The sequence below is a fragment of the Cyprinus carpio genome, chromosome A3 (assembly GCF_018340385.1).
Source record: "Cyprinus carpio isolate SPL01 chromosome A3, ASM1834038v1, whole genome shotgun sequence".
Classification (NCBI taxonomy): domain Eukaryota; kingdom Metazoa; phylum Chordata; class Actinopteri; order Cypriniformes; family Cyprinidae; genus Cyprinus; species Cyprinus carpio.
In genome coordinates, this window is record NC_056574.1 from 15,600,347 (window position 1) to 15,619,178 (window position 18,832).

At 37.1% G+C, this 18,832-nt stretch overlaps 2 protein-coding genes across 7 annotated transcripts in view; one reads left to right on the forward strand and one right to left on the reverse strand.

The window, feature by feature from the left end:
- LOC109049517 (dynein axonemal assembly factor 8) overlaps nucleotides 1-18,832 on the forward strand; it is a 20,543-nt gene continuing 1,711 nt past the window's right edge. The window contains exons 1-29 of one of the 3 annotated variants that reach the window (XM_042720433.1): nucleotides 1-423; nucleotides 620-718; nucleotides 836-1,024; nucleotides 1,101-1,191; nucleotides 1,274-1,409; nucleotides 2,020-2,235; nucleotides 2,493-2,768; nucleotides 2,846-2,966; nucleotides 3,061-3,252; nucleotides 3,355-3,507; nucleotides 3,735-3,929; nucleotides 4,010-4,123; nucleotides 4,196-4,340; nucleotides 4,416-4,686; nucleotides 5,248-5,330; nucleotides 5,422-5,576; nucleotides 5,697-5,823; nucleotides 5,926-6,051; nucleotides 6,131-6,298; nucleotides 6,563-6,856; nucleotides 6,954-7,010; nucleotides 7,091-7,129; nucleotides 7,216-7,385; nucleotides 7,888-8,080; nucleotides 8,160-8,254; nucleotides 8,338-8,440; nucleotides 8,598-8,889; nucleotides 8,989-9,058; nucleotides 9,255-9,341. In XM_042720433.1, the coding sequence (XP_042576367.1) occupies nucleotides 355-423; nucleotides 620-718; nucleotides 836-1,024; nucleotides 1,101-1,191; nucleotides 1,274-1,409; nucleotides 2,020-2,235; nucleotides 2,493-2,768; nucleotides 2,846-2,966; nucleotides 3,061-3,252; nucleotides 3,355-3,507; nucleotides 3,735-3,929; nucleotides 4,010-4,123; nucleotides 4,196-4,340; nucleotides 4,416-4,686; nucleotides 5,248-5,330; nucleotides 5,422-5,576; nucleotides 5,697-5,823; nucleotides 5,926-6,051; nucleotides 6,131-6,298; nucleotides 6,563-6,856; nucleotides 6,954-7,010; nucleotides 7,091-7,129; nucleotides 7,216-7,385; nucleotides 7,888-8,080; nucleotides 8,160-8,254; nucleotides 8,338-8,440; nucleotides 8,598-8,889; nucleotides 8,989-9,058; nucleotides 9,255-9,311 (4,296 nt within the window). In that variant the 5' untranslated portion in view covers nucleotides 1-354 and the 3' untranslated portion in view covers nucleotides 9,312-9,341. Of the gene's footprint in view, nucleotides 424-619; nucleotides 719-835; nucleotides 1,025-1,100; nucleotides 1,192-1,273; nucleotides 1,410-2,019; nucleotides 2,236-2,492; nucleotides 2,769-2,845; nucleotides 2,967-3,060; nucleotides 3,253-3,354; nucleotides 3,508-3,734; nucleotides 3,930-4,009; nucleotides 4,124-4,195; nucleotides 4,341-4,415; nucleotides 4,687-5,247; nucleotides 5,331-5,421; nucleotides 5,577-5,696; nucleotides 5,824-5,925; nucleotides 6,052-6,130; nucleotides 6,299-6,562; nucleotides 6,857-6,953; nucleotides 7,011-7,090; nucleotides 7,130-7,215; nucleotides 7,386-7,887; nucleotides 8,081-8,159; nucleotides 8,255-8,337; nucleotides 8,441-8,597; nucleotides 8,890-8,988; nucleotides 9,059-9,254; nucleotides 9,453-18,832 lie in introns of those variants that run through there. The other 2 variants (XM_042720425.1, XM_042720442.1) reach the window with 2 other exon arrangements.
- Nucleotides 9,590-18,832, reverse strand: part of unkl (unk like zinc finger) — a 19,767-nt gene continuing 10,524 nt past the window's right edge. For 2 of the 4 annotated variants that reach the window (XM_019067180.2, XM_019067154.2), the window contains 6 exons: nucleotides 17,678-17,855; nucleotides 17,064-17,156; nucleotides 16,740-16,973; nucleotides 16,462-16,658; nucleotides 14,784-15,041; nucleotides 9,590-14,579 (listed from right to left, as the gene is read on the reverse strand). In XM_019067180.2, coding sequence (XP_018922725.1) covers nucleotides 14,424-14,579; nucleotides 14,784-15,041; nucleotides 16,462-16,658; nucleotides 16,740-16,973; nucleotides 17,064-17,156; nucleotides 17,678-17,855 — 1,116 coding nt within the window. In that variant the 3' untranslated portion in view covers nucleotides 9,590-14,423. Of the gene's footprint in view, nucleotides 14,695-14,783; nucleotides 15,042-16,461; nucleotides 16,659-16,739; nucleotides 16,974-17,063; nucleotides 17,157-17,677; nucleotides 17,856-18,832 lie in introns of all 4 variants that reach the window. The other 2 variants (XM_019067162.2, XM_019067177.2) reach the window with 2 other exon arrangements.

The following is an 18,832-nucleotide window of genomic DNA, read 5'->3' on the forward strand; positions in this document are numbered from 1 at the left end:
GTTTTTAAATGTAATTTTCACACAAACATCGATGCTTATTTCACTTTAAGTTTTATATAGCTTTAAACGTAACGAAAAATTTTTTCGATTTAAATAGTAATAAAAAAAAGTAATGATAATAAATCAAGAGCAAGTACTCGATTAGCAAGTTTCGCGCCAAAACATGATAGAGACTTGATAGAGAAACGATAACAAAAGAGGCGTCAACAAAGCGGTGTTTGCAGCGCGTGCGGTCGCCATGACAACTACAGTTTTGCTCGGTGGCGTTTGAACGGCTGCATAGAGTCAACATGCAACCGCTGTTCACTACAGTATTTTGAGAGGAAAATACGTACCTGCCAAATACATTCAGAAATGCAGAAGAATTTGCATCTAGACGACATTATATCAAAGATACCATCCCTTGACTCTGACCTATCATCAGTAAGTTCAAACTGCTGTATTGATACTCCTTCGCATTGTTATATTAACAGTGTTTATAATTGTAATGATTATTTTTGACCAAGTCAGTGAGGTCCAGGTGAGTTATTATCTTAAATCTCACAAGCTTTGCTGTAAGTAACGTTACTCATGGACTAACTGAAATAAACACAGCTGAACTTCACATTTCACACTACAGTCAGACAATGAAGGAGAGATGTCTGTTCTAAAGCAACTAACGTTAGTGACTCACTTACCGAAAGGAAGCAGCATGAACCTGGAGTGTCCAAAAGTCAAGGTGTGTGTCTGTGTGTGTGTGTGTATGTGTGTGTGTGAGAGAGAGAGTTTTCCATCTTTTATCATTTCTTAGATCACAATGTCTTAGCATCTAACGTTACTTAAATCTGTATCACAGCCATTTACTTCCTGGATGGATGATAGCCAAAAAGGTGACTCTAATCCTCGGCTTCCTGTGGGTCACAAAACAGAAGAATCGCTGAATGAAAAAGTGCCAGAGAAAACAGAACACAATGTGCCTTTGCAACAAAAAGCAAACAAGACTGATTGGATAGAGACCGAGTTCTGTCCTGTTTTATCACTGACAGTAAGTTAGGTTGTATTTAATCACATTTTTAGACTAGGGCTATTCAGTAAAACCATGTGACGAATTATCTCAACAGCCTCTTGATACCTGGGATCTTGACCAAGTCCTTCAGACTCTACAGCAACACAAACCTCTTGTCAAGCCAATTCAGTCCGATACATGCAGAGGTTGGATTGCAGACACTGTTTTACTCATTCAGGCTGCATACATTTCAGATGAACATAAGAGGAAATCATTTGTTTGTTACAGGCAATGAGAGTGAAATTAATGAAAATGATTTAATGAAGCAGCTGGTTGCTTTTTGTGAGAAGAAAGTAAATGAGATGGAAATAAAGACACATGTTTCATCTACGAAAACTCATAATATACAAGAATCATCCCTCAGGTACAGTCATGTTATACCATTTCTATTACAATAAATTACATGACATTACATTTAGATTACATTAAAAAGTCTGTTTTTTTATTTTATTTAATTTTTTATGATCAAAAGTGACAGTAAAGATACTTACAATGTTACAAAATATTTCCGTTTCAAATAAATGCTGTTCTTTTGGACTTTTTATTTATCAAAGAATCCTTAAAAATGTATTACAGTTTCCACAGAAGTATTAAGTAGCACAACATTTTTTAACATCGATCATAATAAAAAATATTTCTTTAGCATCAAATCAGCATATTAGAATGATTTCTGAAGGATAATATGACACTGAAGACTGGAGTAATGATGTTAAAAATTTGTTGCACCACAGGAATAAATCACATTTTAAAACATTCAAATATAACAGTTTAAATTGCAATAATATTTCATAATATTGCTGTTTTTACTGTTTTTTTGATCAAATAAATGCAGCCTTGGTGAGCATAAGAGACTTCTTTAAAAAACATAAAAAAAAGAGCTTTCAAACCCCAAACTTTTGAATGGTAGTGTATATTCTCACGTTTACAGATTACTTTACTGCAAGTTAAAAGTGTTTGTGACTTTTCTCATGCAGATATACTGGGCAACAGATGAATGAGACCTCAGCACAATTACAACACAATCAAGATTCTCCAACCATATATATTGATTTGCGCAACAATGCATTTCAAACGAAACAATCAGTCATTAGCCAGAGTAACAGCGTCGTAAGTCCTGCAAACCCAGACAAGAAAAAGAGCTCCACTAAGAAAACGTCTAACACTAATGCAAGAGCAAATGGACAGAAAAGGTAAGATATCACATAAATCTCTAATACCACATAAAAGTAATCTGTCCTTACGTAAAATATTAATGAAAAATTCACGAGTTTTAAATATATGCTGAGAACCTTGTTTTAATACATTAAAACTTCAGTAATCTGAAAAAAAAAAAAAAAAAAAAAAAAAAACATATTCCAAATAATAAATGGCTGATGAAATATATTCTCCTTTAAAAGCCATGACATCTTAAAACCTCAGTTATAAAGCATTTATTTTTAATTTCTAGAGAATTTTCTGGGAAGAGTTTATTACTCCGAAAAATGAGACAGTCAGAAGAAAGTATGTTAGAGATGTCTGGGAGCTGGAGAAATCCTCAAGATTTTGCTGGGGATAAGCAGAAAAACTCTTCAGGGAAAAGAATAAAGGAAAACCATGATTCTGAAACTAGCTGCAATGAACCTGGTATTCGGCAGGTCAGTGTCTGCTGTCCTACTGTGAAACATGACCAACGTAAACAGAATACTCCATCTTCTCACATTCCAGCTGCTCGAAACAAACAAAGGTAGAAAATACACTTACAGTTTCTTCACTCGCAGGAACATGCATAACCTTATGTAATAAGTATGACTGTGCATACAGAGAGCAACACAGTCATAAATTCAGATGGCAGAAGGATCTGAAGTTCTTGCAAGCATTCAGACCTGAATATCTTAATAACTGTCCGGAAGCTGCTGAGAGGACTGATATTCTTTATGAGCCTGTGAGTTATTGGCTGTATATCTATGAAAAAATAAGTCATATTTTGAACGCTGTTCTCATATTTAGAGTAAAACTACTGTACTCACTTCCCTTAGGAAGTATCCTACCTTCCTTCAGTGAACACTCTACCTCCAGATCTACAGATGAAGGAGTGTTTGCTGCTGACTGTGTCCTTATCCAGTCCTGGGGTGGTGGCTGGAAGAACACAGAGAAAAACAAAGACAAAGGATTCAGCCTTGATCAAATCACATGTTTACAATGCACTCATAGCATGGTTCATGTCTTTGGTGTGTCTGTTATTTTGTACAGAAATGCATTCATCTTTGGCAGTGAAAAATATTTGACATTTTATGCTACATTTCATCTTTTTGTTACACGTACTGTGATAGACTGATCCAAAAACCTGTGGGAGAAAAGGTAACAAGCTTGATGCCCCTTTCTGGGTGGCTGGGCTGCAGCAGTTTTACAAAGAAGATGGCTTGGCCTTGTACATCTGTGCCATGTCTCACGAGGATTGTCGAACTGGCTGTAGAAATTCCCGGGTGAGTTCTACACATTTTCCTTGACATATTTGTTTTTTAAATATTTGGCTAATTTAATAATGCTTTCAGCTACTAGTGAAAGAGGATTTTGCAGATTTCTTACCAAAAAGCACAGAAAATGTTGAAAAAAGAAAAAACAAAAACAACCACAACCATTATTTAAAAAAAAAAAAAAAAATCTTAAATGACTAATATTTAAGTTTATACTGGAATATTTTTGCTCATAGATGAAGAAGGTGGAAAGCGACGAGAGCTTGTTTTATAGACGAGTTTGCAAGTTCTTTGCACAGACGCCATTGAAGACTGTTGCCTTCTGGGTACCTCAGCTTAATCATTTGCTGGAGGAACAGGCTTATCCTACCCTTGTCCACTTACCCTCATCCTACCTGGACTGCTTCATCTCTGTCAACCCAAATCAAGAGGTCTTATATGACTTATGCATCCATTATGTTTACTGTGATTGAGATGTTTTTATCTAAATCTTTAAAGCACTTTCTTTCAGGCTGTTGAAAAGGTCTTTAGTATGATCCCAAGTTTCTACTGGCAAACTCTGGAAACAGAAGATCAAAAATGTCAAAGCACAGAAGCCACAATTTCTCAAGAGTGCCATACTGAGGTGAAATGGTCTTTCGTAAATGCCTTTATATCCTTCAATGAACAGTTTCTCATTTTATGGTATTTTTTTTAGACAGCACTTGTTCTGATAGGCAGGGCACTGTTTCTTAACCCACTGGCAATGCATCACGCACTTGAGCTTATGTGGAGATCAAGTCTAGATGTATGTGGTATCCGCTTCCTATATCCGCCCCAAGAGCTCCTGACAAACTTTGCAGGTACATATAATCTCCCACAATAATTACACAACATGTATACAAATTGCATGGGTTAATACATATCCTCTTTTCTAGTCAGCAAGTCAGTTATGCATGAAGGGGAACATTCTCATCAGCCAGTGCTCATCATGGCTTTCCGGGGTCCTCACGCTAACTCAGTGTGGCAGGAGATCACAGGGCCATCAGACCCGCAGCTGGCAAGGCGGACAGATCCAGGATCCATCAGTGCCCTGTACGGTCACAGTCAAGACCAGCCCCTGCTCTACTCACCCCGTCTTGCCAGTCTTGTGCATCTGGGGCTCTGCTTGTGGTTTGGTGGTAGAATAGCAAAAAAGAGCCTGTCAACGTTAGTATTCCTATATATTGTAATAATTGTAAAATTTTGGTCATCGTTTACTCACCCTCATTCCAAACTTGTATGATTGTCTTCAAATACGAAATACAAAGAAGATATCCAAAGAACCTTTCAGCTGCTTTATAAATAAATAAATAAATAAATATATATATATATTATATATATATATATATATATATATATATATATATATAATGAAAGTCAATGGGAGCCAAACAAGCATGAAATAATGCATAAAATTCAACACGTATGTTCTAAGTCTTTTGAAGTGACACAGTCATTTTATTTGATGAACAGATTGAAATTTAAGCATTTATTCACTCTCAAATCAAAACATTAATCAATAGATTACATCAAATATAGGTTTACATTTAAATTCCATCATCCAAAGTGATCATCCTGCTTCAGAAGTTCAAGTCATTTGAAAGAATCTTCTAAATCTCATTATTTCATTAAAAAAAAAAAAAATCATACAAGTTTGGAACAACATGAGTAAATGATGACTTTTTTGGTGAACTATTCTTTTAAACTACCTGCTGAATTTGTTAACAGGATCCAGGACTCTGGTGACAAAGGAGTCAGATGTTCCCATGTTCTGACCTCTTCTCCAGCAAGTTTATGTGCCACAGTGAAAGGTGACTAAAGAATAAAAGCTATGTTATTTTAAGAGTGTCTAACATCTAATAAGTCAAACTTTCTACCCCTTTGCCTTTGCCCCCCCTATAGCGGATATATTTCTCCTTGTGTCTCCTGTGGTTGGACCACGCTGTTACAGCTATATACTATCTGCATGTGCAAAAACAGGCTTCAGTCTATTGGGACTTCAAAGAGCACAGATCTCCAGGAAACAAGCTCAATCTCTGGGACTCACCGCAGTGCAGGTGAATAAACCCAACAGTGAGCCTGTACATGTACAGAGATATATTGAAACTGAGAGTGGGACACTACCATGACATTGATGCTGATTGCATTTGTCTGAAAATGCTGTCTGTCTCCTTTAGGTAGCAGCATTCTGTCAAGCTCCCACAGTGTTTCTGGCTGGAGAACAGGTTGAGCTGTCCTCTCATTGCCTGGTGCTGCTCATGAGGAGAGAAAGTGCAGTTAGACACTGTTCCAGACTGCCGATAGGTAGAGCATCCGGATAGCATACATCGTGCCAGCCATTTACTGTATCTGAAGCTGTACAGAAGTTCTCCAAGCATTAAGTGTCCTGTGTCTTTGCCTGATGAGGTTTGATGAATGAGCTTGCTGCACAAGGCCTTATTGGATCGATCCGTTCAAGATTCACAGACGTTCTGGGTCCACATGTCTGCTTTCATACTGTACCCTACTCTAAAAACTACCACAATGTTCTGGGTATATAAAGTACTTTGCATTTTCATGATTTGTCCACATACCATCTGAGCATTTTTGACATTTATATGATGTCCTACAGGTGGGCTCATGTGGACAGTGCCGGAGTGTAGCCACATGGTCTTGTCCAAACACACATATCCCTCTTGTCCAGATGCAGAGCAGGTGGTGATTCTCACACTTACTGGTCAAAACATTGTGGAGAATGAAATGGACTTTCTTCAGAAGGTTCTCAGTGGAGATTCAGCAGGTACATCAACCTAAAACAGAGCTGTACAATCCTGCTCCCGGAGAGCCACCTTCCAGCAGAGTTTAGTTTTGAATTTACTAATCAGGGTCTTTAGGATATCTAGGAACAACCAGGTTGGTGTATTGGAGCTGAAATCTTCAGGAAAGTGGCCCTCTAGGAGCAGGATTGGAGCATTCCTGACCTAAAACTAAATGTACCTGAATACTTGGTTGAGTAATTCATTGTAAGTTACAGAACCAAATCTACTTTGTCTTGTATAAACAGGACAAGAGGGATTTGAGTTGCTTGCACTAAAGTGGGAGCCACAGCTGTCTCAGCAGCAGGCACAAGAGTTGAGCCCGTTTGAGATCGGAGAAAAAGAGTGGCAGAGCAGTGTGCAGAGCTTGACATCCACTCCTGCCCTGGTTTTGGGTTTGAGGAGGGTGAGGGCATTTGTCACCCTACGTAGACTTTTACCACAAAATTACCCAGGTAACCTGCATGTATTGATGTCCCCCACGCCTGAGACAGCTTTCAGACAGACCTGCCTCTTCTTCTCTAAGGCAGAATTGGTCCCTGGTGAGGATTAAAGTAGATAATACCAGTTCTGTAAGGACGATCTTTTTACTTTTGTGTCAAAACCGGTTTGCTCAATTCAAAATCCCTTCGTCTTCAGATCACACTAGTCGTCCATCATTGAAATTCTTACCGCCTCATCACACTGACACTCCTGGTATGTACAGAAACAAGCCCAAATATATTTTGCCCGCTTTGCTCTCTGGGAACTGACTGTCAATCTCCGACAACCCTCAGGTCTCAGAAGTCAGTTGCTTTACAGTTACATGAGAGAGGGTAAGTGATGTCTTCTCAGAACATGTTCTTTTCTGAGCTGTCTTTCATGGCCTTTTCTCTCAGCTTCCTCCCTCTGTACTCTACAGGCCCAGAGTCACTTTTGACTCTAGCTCTGTTTAAGCCTGGAGCCTGGAGCCATCACTTTGGTAAAATTCTTACCGTAATCAAACAGAACGGATATACTCTAGTGGGCTTGCGTGTGCTTCTGCTGGACTCGAGCATGGCAAATGCACTGACACATCCACCAGAGCAACAGGTCACTCTGTTCTCCTCTTTTTAAGCATCATAAAAAGAACAAATAATCACATTCTAGACCCTTGTGTAAAAGAAGTACATTTTAGCATACTTTTAAGAAGAGTACTTATTATGGAAATAATATACATAAACGCAAACCGAATGTAATGTTTTTGGACACTTAATTCATGTTTGTTTAAGTGAAAATGTGTTATAGTGCAAATAAGACGAATTAGCTTAATTTTAGAATGATTTTTGCCCTACTTGAGTAGGACGTCATATTTAGAATTATTATTGACAAACATTTATGGTTAACTAATATGTAAATTTTTATAAACTCTTGTACATCAAAATAAATGTACTTCTTTAAAGCATGACAAAATATTATTAAAACAAGATTTAAAATGTTCTTTAAAGTAAAGTCTTAATTTGACATTACAAAGTGCAATTTTTAATTCTTTTACTAAAAATATAGCTTGAGTGTGTATAAGAAACCATTTGTCTTATGCTTATTTAATATCCAGGATCCCATTGAGGAACTGGAGTTGAAGTACTTGATATCAGGCCCCTCACTAGCTTTGGGTTTACTGAGAGTGAATGCAATAAAGAGGCTGTTGGAGCTGATGGGCCCTGAGGATCCTGTTGAAGCCCGTACCATAGACCAGACTCTATGGAGGGCCCAGTATGGCTCTGACAGGCTGCATAATGGCATCTATGGTCAGCACTCTGACAAAAATAATCAATTGTTAAAAATCTGGCAAAAGCTCACTGATATTATGTGTACGTTCATGTACAGGATCTCCGTCTTATCGAAAGGCTGTAGAAGACATAAAACTGGTATTTCCTGAGGGTGTGTGCTGCAATGAAACTTTAGTTATGAGACATGAGCAGGTATTGTAACCTGTCTTTCCTCCCCCTAACAGTATGTTGTTACATTGGTGTTATGGTTAAATATCTCTTTTGTTTTATTTCAGATATCCTGCATGCATTCAGATCCTGAAGCTAGATTGGATCGGGAACAGCTCCACACATTTAGAACTCCTGATAAAGACAAATTTTCTTCAGGATTCAGTCAAGGTAAGGCATTCTTCCACTTCCTCACCCCTCTATCAACACATCATGAAACTGAGCCAATGACACAAACATAAACCGTCATGTTGATGTTTTACTAGCTGCGATTGACCTTTGTAATGAGGATGGGAACTGTTGTTATTTATTTGTATTTTGGTGCCAGTAGGGCCTTTGGTCTGCAGTGCACTTTGTCAGACCACCTGCCTGCTGATACCTTCCAACCTCCTGCGGCAGAATCAACCACCTCTGTACTCAGAGCTACTGCAGCGGCTGCTTAGGACAGGCTGCCACCTGGTGGCTGGAAGGCTCTGCACACCAGATGAGAAACAAAGGCAGCACATGTGCGAGTTACTGAGGTCATCTGCTGGTGAAGCACTTCTATGTGAAGGCCCCTGCCTGATCATTGCTTTGCAAGCAGACAATGCCATCACTTGTTTTGACATCATTCTCGAGAGGTACAAGCTGAGCTGAAACAGAAGTAAAAGGTTACAGCAGTCTATAGTACAAACCATATGTTATGAATATGTAACTCTGTTGTTTTTCTTCTTCTGTAGCATTTGCAGGGAGAGACCTGACTTTAAGAGAGTTACAATGAAACTTCTTTACCCAAAGTCTGAAAGTGGGGTGAGTCTACAGTAACATTTATTTTAAAAATAAAGGTTGCAAAATAGTGTTTCGCTATGATGCCCTAGAACCATTTTTGGTTCCCCAAAGAACCCAGGGTTCACAAACAGTTCTTAGAGTGAAGATGGATGTTAAAGGTTTTTCATTGAACCATCATCAATGCCAATAAAGAACCTTTATTTTTCTGTATCTGCAGGCAGTGAAATTGCTGTGTTACCTGTTTGATGATCTCTATATTGACAGTCATCCATAACCACCATAACCAGGAGTTATTCCATAATAGGTACCTAGTGCTGAATATTTAGCTTTCTATATTTTCACATGAATGTGATTACAGACATTACTGGCATGTTTTTACACTGAAATGAAAAGACTGTAATAATCTTACTAGTGCACAAAAAGCAGTGTAGTGTTCCAAAGTAGCATATTAATTCAAGAATAATCATATTGAACTCCTGTTTTTAGTCTACTCTGTAACTGATGATTTATAAGTACATGATGGAAAGAAGAAGACAAAACACTCGAGGCAGGTTAAAGATCAAAAATTATTTAATTCCCAAGATGACAAAAATAATTCCATGAATTCTGTAAACCATTGCATAACTGCTGTAGTGTAGACAAGTGTTAACAATTTTAAATGATACACTACAAGAGAAAGATTATGCATTATAAATAATACCATCTTAAGTAATTCTAGTGAAGAAAAACCTCTCTGGCCTTCCACGCCATTAAAACGTACAACTATTCCATAAAGAAGCCTCCATAACTTAAACACATAACTCCCAGTAAATGGTTTAAGGTCTTGTGTTGACAACACATACACAAAGTATTATATTGACAGCAAATTGTATAGTATTTCAACACTGATTAGAATATAAGCTGTTCTATATATTGATGCATACTGTACCAAAATAAGGGATATGTTTCTTCCATTCAATATAAATGACTTCCTCATTTTGACTTTTGAGCTAATAAATCTGTGAGTTGCAGTTTCCTTTGAAAATTGGACCCCTCTCTCTATTCTACAGTTCTCCTGTAAAACCCTGAGAAAAACACATCTCATATTTCCATCAAATTGTTACATGGATAAATACATAAACTTGAAAACTGCAATTGTGTTTAACTTATAAATTTATTCATAATGTATCGCAATTAACAAAACTAGTGCTACATCATTATAGATTAACTTTTCTCTGTGGTATTCCAGTGACCCATTTTACATCTAATTTGAATGGTACATTCAATATTCAGGGATTTAATGTTCGATTAACCGTAACATTAATTATAGGGAACAGTGGTTCCAAAAATTCTGGCTTTTATTAATATTATTTTATCCTCTTACAAAAGTGTACTATTGTAATAGGTATTTTCCTCCTGGCTAGTTTGCTAAATTTAACCAGTTTCATATGTAATATGTATATACAAGATTGCATAAATCCTTAGGTTCCATAAATCACACTAATGATAGAGAACAAAATAAGAAAAACAAACAAATGATGAATAAAAGAAAAATCCACAAGAATGCAAAAAGAAAGAAAGAAATGATTATTTCCACTCCAGAGCATTATGGTAAATTTCCAATACGTTAATTTACACATTGCTAAACAAAAGATTCCTTGGTGCCTCTTTAATTACAGATGTCTGGTTTTACATCAACATTAAATGGTCATTTTTATTAAAGATTACAGTTGGTATTAAAATGGCTGATGCAGACAGGGGGCTTTTTGGGTGTAAGATTTTGTACAGAAAATCACTGTTAGGCAAACAATTGACAGAAAATCAGCTGGAAGCCCAAACAAAAAATAACTAGTTTTTATAACAATTCCACTTTAATTTTGTCATACTTCATGAACGGTTCAGATAAGCTGCTACTTTTAACACACTCTTGGTAAAGAATACCATTGTAAAACACCTCTGACAGTAGACACTGTGTACATGCATCATCATGCTGACTTTTCAACATCAATAAATGGTTCTTTATCAGAATAAACTTATTACTCAAACTCAAACCAGAGTAGTTAGGTATTATTTTAGTACACTGGTCTGTAAAAAGTCTATGACAGGACTCTCGTGCATTGAGAAATACAGATTAAAATATCCCAAGGCACTAAAACTCTGCTCATTTCCTAAAATGGAATTATCCATTTGTTCAATCAAAAATACTTTCAATGTGTTTTTATCAAAAGGCACACATTTGTTCAAAAGAGGCTCGATCCTTACAAGACTTAACAATATTATCAAGCAGAATGACTGATTGGAAATATTTCTCTTTTTTTTCTTAATTCTTTTGAACAGTTAATTATTTTCTTATTTATTACTATAAAAAAGTGAGGTTTAAGGCTAGGAAATGTAGATACTTGAACAGTTTTCATAAATGTAGCCCACTGTCTGTCTCAGCCATTTCAACTAGCATGAACAAGGGACCCATTTTACATCACAATCAAACATGTTCTACACAGTCATGGTTGACAACATTTGAGAATACAATAATAAACTTCAAGGTTAAAAAAAATATATAATAAAATAAAAAATAAGTTAGAGGATTTCTTGTTTCATATCCAAATTCTTAAGAATTCCAACTAAACAGACAGAAAAACAAATGCCAGTCAAATGGAAACTAAAGAAAGCACCTTACGGGCCGAGTACACTTTTAAATTCCTGACAGCATACATGTAGTGCACAACAACTAATGTTACAAACTGATTTCAGGATTTTACGAATAATTACTAGTAGTATAAAAAGAAATAATATATACTTCAAATGAGCACTAATCCATATGGCCACTTACGAATATTAACACAAATATCCATTCATTACTATGACATTCCTTCACTGTAGATTACAGCCAATTCAATACTATGTTACCGTTTTCAAAATGTTTATATTCAGTTCATAAAGATTTGTGATTCATTAGGATTTTTTGAATGTACATATGTAAATAAGGTACTAGATTTGGTCATATTTCTAACTATTTCCTCAGAATGTTAAAATGAAAATGCAGTTAGAAAATTGAAGAGAGAACAAAGAATAGTAAAGGTCTTTGGTAGAAACTACAAAAATGGGCAATCAGTCCATTAATATTGTCAGCAAAAGCAGTTGGCATAGTTGTCCTGTCAAATTAAACATTGAAAAACTGACAAAGTAATTGTACACCAGTTGAGTTGAAACAAGTATAAACTACAATACCACTTTGGTTCATTTGAGTAAAGTCCACATTTGATTCGACAGAACTCTTTATTTGAGAAATAAACGTTGTGTGAAATGTCAAATATTTCAACCACATTTTATAGTTCAACAAAACCCTACGTCATGGTCCAGTAACCAAACAATGGAACTAATCCCTCAACAAAGTGACATGTCCGCAAAGCTCTTGAACACTTGAGTGTTGGAAACATCCCAATACCCCGAGCTGCTTTGATCCATTTCAACCTATCTATGTCACCCATCGTACGGAAAGGAACACATCTTCACTAATCAGACTAGAAAAGATAAGCACAAAGTCAATGCGTTTGAAGCACAGCACAAAAATACTGTGATGCCTGACCAACAACTGGATACGTCTGCTCAACACAAACACATTTGGCAGTGTGATTTAGAGCTTCAGCTGGTTAACAAAAGTTACACACTGACACATGCAGTGACGAATCAGTCCAAATGTCAAGAACATCAGCTACATTGTGGATTAAGATACGAATGCAAGAAAGAAAGCAGAGGAGAAATCATTTATATATTTATATACACACACACTGTCTTTGCCTCGTGAAGCTGAAAGAAAATACGAGGGTCTGGACAATTAGATCCTCAATAACCATCCCTTTTGAAGTAAACGGTTAATCCCGATTTCAAAAGAAAAACTTGCACCTTTGTGTACCTGACAATTTACCGCACAAACTCATTGCTGTAAATATGAAAGGAACAAGAAAAGAAAAAAAAAAAGATGTTTCAGATAACACAGTAGCAGGTCATTTCAATTAGATTACCTAAGCACATTACACTGTCGAATTTGGATACGAAAAACACCAATGATTTCTGTCCGTAAACTCTACAGAGCTCTACAATTCTACACATTTCAATAAACAGAAATGTACTAAGCCAGTTTAGTTTTTGCAACCAAAGAAACACACACATTTCCTGATTTGAGTATCCCTACACATTTAAATCAAGGATGATTCAACATTTCGAAGGATAATGAAGCTGCACCCAAAAAGCACCATCGTTATTGAAGGAAAAGGATCGATTCTTCAGCTGAACCTCAGAGCTCAGGCACCGACCAGGGTGAAGTCTCTCGGAAATACTTTACTACTGAATTGGGCCGATAATCTGGTACTACTGAAAAATACACACTTTGAAAAAATTTGCACAAGCTATGGGTTTTCTACTACAATCCTAAACTCTTCACAGATGCTTCAAATGTTTTAAAGGCAAGGCACTTAAGAGGGAGTGGCCAGGAATCAGATATATGTTCTAACATATCTGAAAGGCTAAAGTCCAAAAAACAAACAAAATTACTGTGTCGCTGAGGACTTCAGAACACATGTGCTTATCTAACAACTACATAATGTATCTAAATATTCACTATAAGACGGAGAAATCGATTTACTAAATGCCTTAGCATACAGTATGTGCCTTACTGATATTACAGCTGCTGGTTATGCCTAAAATGCATTCAAAGTTTGCACTTATTGATTGAAAAATTTAAGTAACAATGAAAGTAATAACTACTATTTAGTACTATTTTATATGAAAACTAACAAGATATATACACTATACCATGATTTAACAGTAAGAAAAATGAAATATTCTATTATGTTTCACAGTACACACAAAAGCTTCATACTTTAGCATATTTGGGAAAAATATAAATCTAAGAAAATAAAAAATAATAATAATTACAAAAAAAAAAAAAACTACAAAGTAGCTTAAAGCAAAAATTTCTAAAAGAAAAAAAAAATACCCTCAGACAAATTTCCAAGTCAACAAAGTGCTTATCAAGAAACGAATCCTCTTCACACAGCTAGTAGCAATAATGGCGTCGGGCCGATGATCTTGTTGTTAACAGTCAAATCAGGGCCAATCGTCTATAAATGCCAACAGCAACAACCAAGGGGAATAGTTTAATGCTTTATGAAAATGGATAACCTAGCTTGTACAAAACAGGTATTGCATTTAAATACTTGATTTGTATCAGTCAAACACCACTTATTAGATTCTAATAAAACTAATCAATTGAATCACTATATGAAATACTGAAACACAAAAAAATGCTATTTAGAAACTGTAAGCATAATAATAATAATTATAATAATATGTATTAGTAGTTCTTCAAAGGGCTAAATCATTAAATAGTACCTTGGATAGCTGTACATCACCACTTCAATATTTTCGTCTTACAGTAAGGACATTCCATTTTACTAGACGCACATTTCTGACAAAGTACATAATGTTGGCAAGGCTGCAGGACAATGGAACGATCATGCTTTTGGCAAACTATACATTTCTTTGACTGAAGCTGATATATTACCTGTGTTGAGAAAAAGAAGAGTTAACATCAGTCACACTTTGACAGATTCAATGCAGTGCGTCATGCATGACCGACTGACTCATGTGGATGTTAAACCACGCTGCCTACTCTTCCCCTGTAAGCGAGAAGAGTGGGACGGTCTACTTAGAGAGTGTGTAAATGTGACATGGTGACGTATGTGTGTTGGGACCTGGTCCTTCTTACCCCGTCTATGAGGTCTAGGTCAGTGCGCAGCTGGCTCTGGATGGAGCGGAGCTTTGGCAGGGGGAGCTGGTCCAGCTCGCCGTAGCTGCGCAGGAGGGGCGTGTTGGGGGAGCGACACAAAATTTCAAAGTCTACCTGCAGTTCCTTCAGCTTGCGCTCGGTGTCCTCCCGCTTCTGCTCCGCCAGCTGCCGCTCCGCCTCTGCCGATTTAGCTTGCTCCTTCGCTTCGTGAGCATCTTTCTGCCATGCTTCACAGGCCTGTGAGAGATGCGTTTTAATAAGACGTTCCATCTGATGATAATAACTAAACTGATTCTACACCACCTGGGCGTTTTTCAAGCTTCAAAGCTAAAGAACAATAGTGCTGCAGGGATGATGTATCTCTGTAGGCCAAAACCTGGAAACGGGTTAGCAATTCAGGTCTGTGGTTAAACACAAGATATTTTCACGTTTTGTTGCACAAAATAAAATGCATCACTAATGTTTTTTTAAAGCTTTAACTTATCTTGAAAAATGCAGTTGCTAACAGGTGGCTAAATGTAGTCTCAGCCTCAGACGTCACGCCCACGGATTGTTGGCTAAACGTCTGATGCATATGGGACACAAAAGTGGAAACACTTCAGGAGTGTCAAAGTCGTCATTGGATTGGTTGAATTATACAGAATTTCCAGGAGATGTGTGTGTTGCATTCTTTAGCGTTCCACCTGGAAACAAAGATGCCGTGGCGCCAAACCCCCCTCATGAAAGAAGAAAGCTGTAGTGTTTACAACTGTGACGACAAGCGCTTACCAGGATCAAGTAAACACTGGAGTTTCAAAAGTATGTGAAATATTTAAAGTTTGCGGCAGAATTTTTCAAATATGTTTGAGAGTTTTACACACCGGACGGTTATTTTGGCGACATTTCCACGTCCCAAAATGTGACGAAGAATGAAACAAACTGTGATTGGTTGTTTGACATGTCGGTCAAACGGTCTCATGGGCGGACCTTGGCCAATGAAAGCTAACATGAATTCCAGACCTTCAAACTCTAAGCGAGACTAGGCTAAATGGGACTACAGAAGTTATCTGGGACATTAAATGTCATCACACCGAATAGGTAAACTCATCTACTCACTAGTGCACTTTCACAGCATCATTTATAATCACACTCTTGCAACCTATTCTAATTTAAACTTTCAGTTAATTTTTTATTTATTAATTTTTTTTTTTTTATAATAGAAGATTCAGAAGATAGTTGAAAACTGGTGGTAACGTTAAAGTCATGCAACTGTGGTGAAGTTTTTTATGGTCTACGATAAGCTTCTGGAGATGCTATTGAGGCTCCAAAATGAATAAAAGTTGTGTTCATTTGTGAAGATTATCATGATGAAGAAAACGTGTAAGAATCATAAACTTCTGCTGGCCACAAAGCTTAATTTCCGCAATAACCCAACAGACAATTGAAAAATCCTATTTGTTGAACCAGGGTGATCACCACAGCGCTCTATAGCATAAGGTGTCCATGTAAGATAACAGCTTTAATAAGCAAAGTAAAGCAGTGTCAGCCTCTGTTTTCTACAGTGAAACTAGACATGAATCTCTCAGAGATGACCTAAAGGACAAACTAAATGGCTACTTGACAAAAGCATTTGTTTGTAAGCTTGTGAGGGGCATAAAAGCAAGCAAGCACATCTGACCTGTTTGACTTGGTGCCAGGCCTCCTCCCATTGCTTTATCTTACGCTTGGCTTCATCCAGTTCTCGGAGGAGCCGGCCGATGTCTGCACTGCTGGAGCCGACCGTGCTGGAAGTAAGGCTGCTGAACACTGGAGACGGGCTGGGAGAGAAGCTGCCACTCATAAAGTCCCATATTCCCCCTGCTCCGCCATTCAGACCTAAGCCAAAACATTATGACATTAACCCAAATATTCACAAGACTGCAATTGTGATATAAAGTTTGGGAAAGTAATTCTCACCTAAGGAGTTCTGTGTAGATGTGGGTGTTCCCAGAAGGCCGTGCTCGGTTTTATTAGGTGGTGCCTGTGACTGGCTCTGCTGGGAGGCCATTCCAGTGAGGAGAGACTGGGACAAGGATTGAGACAGAGAGCTGAGTGGGGACGCAGATAGAGACGATGAGGAATGCACAGAGGAAGACCGCGCCAGAGAGCCAGGAATATTGACAGGAGCAGAGCCTCCTAATAACCTCTGACCTATTTGAAAAAAAAAGTTTGAACATTAACTGCATCCTATACCTAGTACAAGATAACACAAAAGTAACAACTACAACAATACAATCTTACTTGTTAAGCCAAGGCCATTGTTGTCTTGGTCCTCTAGCTCTTTGTCAAGGGAGGCAACATTGATGTCACTAAAATTCAGGTCAAGTGCAGATCCTAAGAGCAAGAAAAGTAGTGTGTGATTCAATATCTTTGCGGCATGAATACAAAACACAAGCTACTTAAAAAGACAATATTACATACAGCTCTTTATGATGTTTTGTTAAACTTCAATAGAAAATCTTGAAGTGATAAAAGGCTTGATCATTCAGTTATTCATCCTGTAACATATAATTAATTAATTTCAGTTCATAGTCTATATAAGAATCATACATCAAAGGCTGCTTTTGGGCAATAGTCATATTTTTTACTTAAATTAGTGCAAAGGCAGATGTGAAGGCAAAAGCACTTACCATCCATTTAGCTCTATGCTGCTGAGTCACTGCTGCTGGTGAGTTTTAGTGGACTCACTGACTTATGGCTAATGCACTGCCACAAATACAGCTTCAACTTCACTAAACGCTCTGCATTTAACTGCACTGTCTTATCTGGGCTGAGTCTGTCTCATGTACTTTTACCCTTGGATATAGCGTTTGGCTGGACAGCTCTAAGATGAAAGAGTGCTGCAAAGTACTTACCTATTACTGACTCCACAGTATTGCTGCCTGGATAGAAAGGCGTGGCTTTTGCATTCATGGTTGATAAAGTGGTGGGTGACGAACTGTCAGATCCGATACTTGAGGCCAAGCTGGACGTGATGCTTGATGTTATGCTGGACGCTAAAGGGTTCACCACTGAGAACACATTACTATGAGCCTGGGAAAGGAAGCAATGGGACACAAGTCAATGTCAAACAATAGGGTCCACAATAAATAAGAGGAAAGGAAAGGAGAAGACGTGACATGTGGCCAAGTACGGTCTCCCATACTAAAAAAAATATTAAAGTTGTAGTAATTTTGTCATGTGTTTTTGTCACGTGTTATGTGCTTTAGTTTTTTTTTTTTTTTTTTATTTCTATTTAGCCTTAATTTATTTAGATTTTAGTTTAGCAATGTCAGTACACTGTTTTCCAGAATATAAGTTATATTCCAAAGCGACTAATATAATGCAATTAATATCAAGTACACAAAATATGCACAAAGCGCACACATTTGGCTTTGTGCTGAATGATAGAGGTACATGAGTCCAACTTTGTTAGTAAAGCGCAGTTCCCTCACCCCAGTAGTTTCAGTTTCACTTTAAATATTTTTGTTTGGCTTGACATGTTTAAAACATGTTGATTATAATGAATGCCACTATAATTTATGTTTGCTTTATACTTATATTATTCATTTCTGTTCTGTTCTGAATATAGTCACGTCTGAAGGATGGGTTGTGGACAGAGAGAAACTAAAATAAATGTTTATAGTGTTTATAATATTTGTAATATTATACACATATATTATATATCATATTTGTAATATTATTTGTCACCGATGGAGTTTTGGTTCCTTGCCACTGTCGTCTTTGGCTTGCTTAGTTAGGGACGCTTGACTGATTGCACAGACAATATTGCAAGAGAACTGAACTGGATGATGACATCATTGAATAATCAATGAACTGACTTTAACTAGAAAAATGACTCCGTCGTTGTCTTCTTGCATTATTGACAAACTATTTTCCTGGTTAACACTGTAAAGCTGCTTTGACACAATTGTATAAAGCATTATACAAATAAAGGTGACTTGACTATGTGTTTAGTTTTATTTTCCTGGCATGTTACATTATTTCTGAATGTAAAAATAATAATAAAA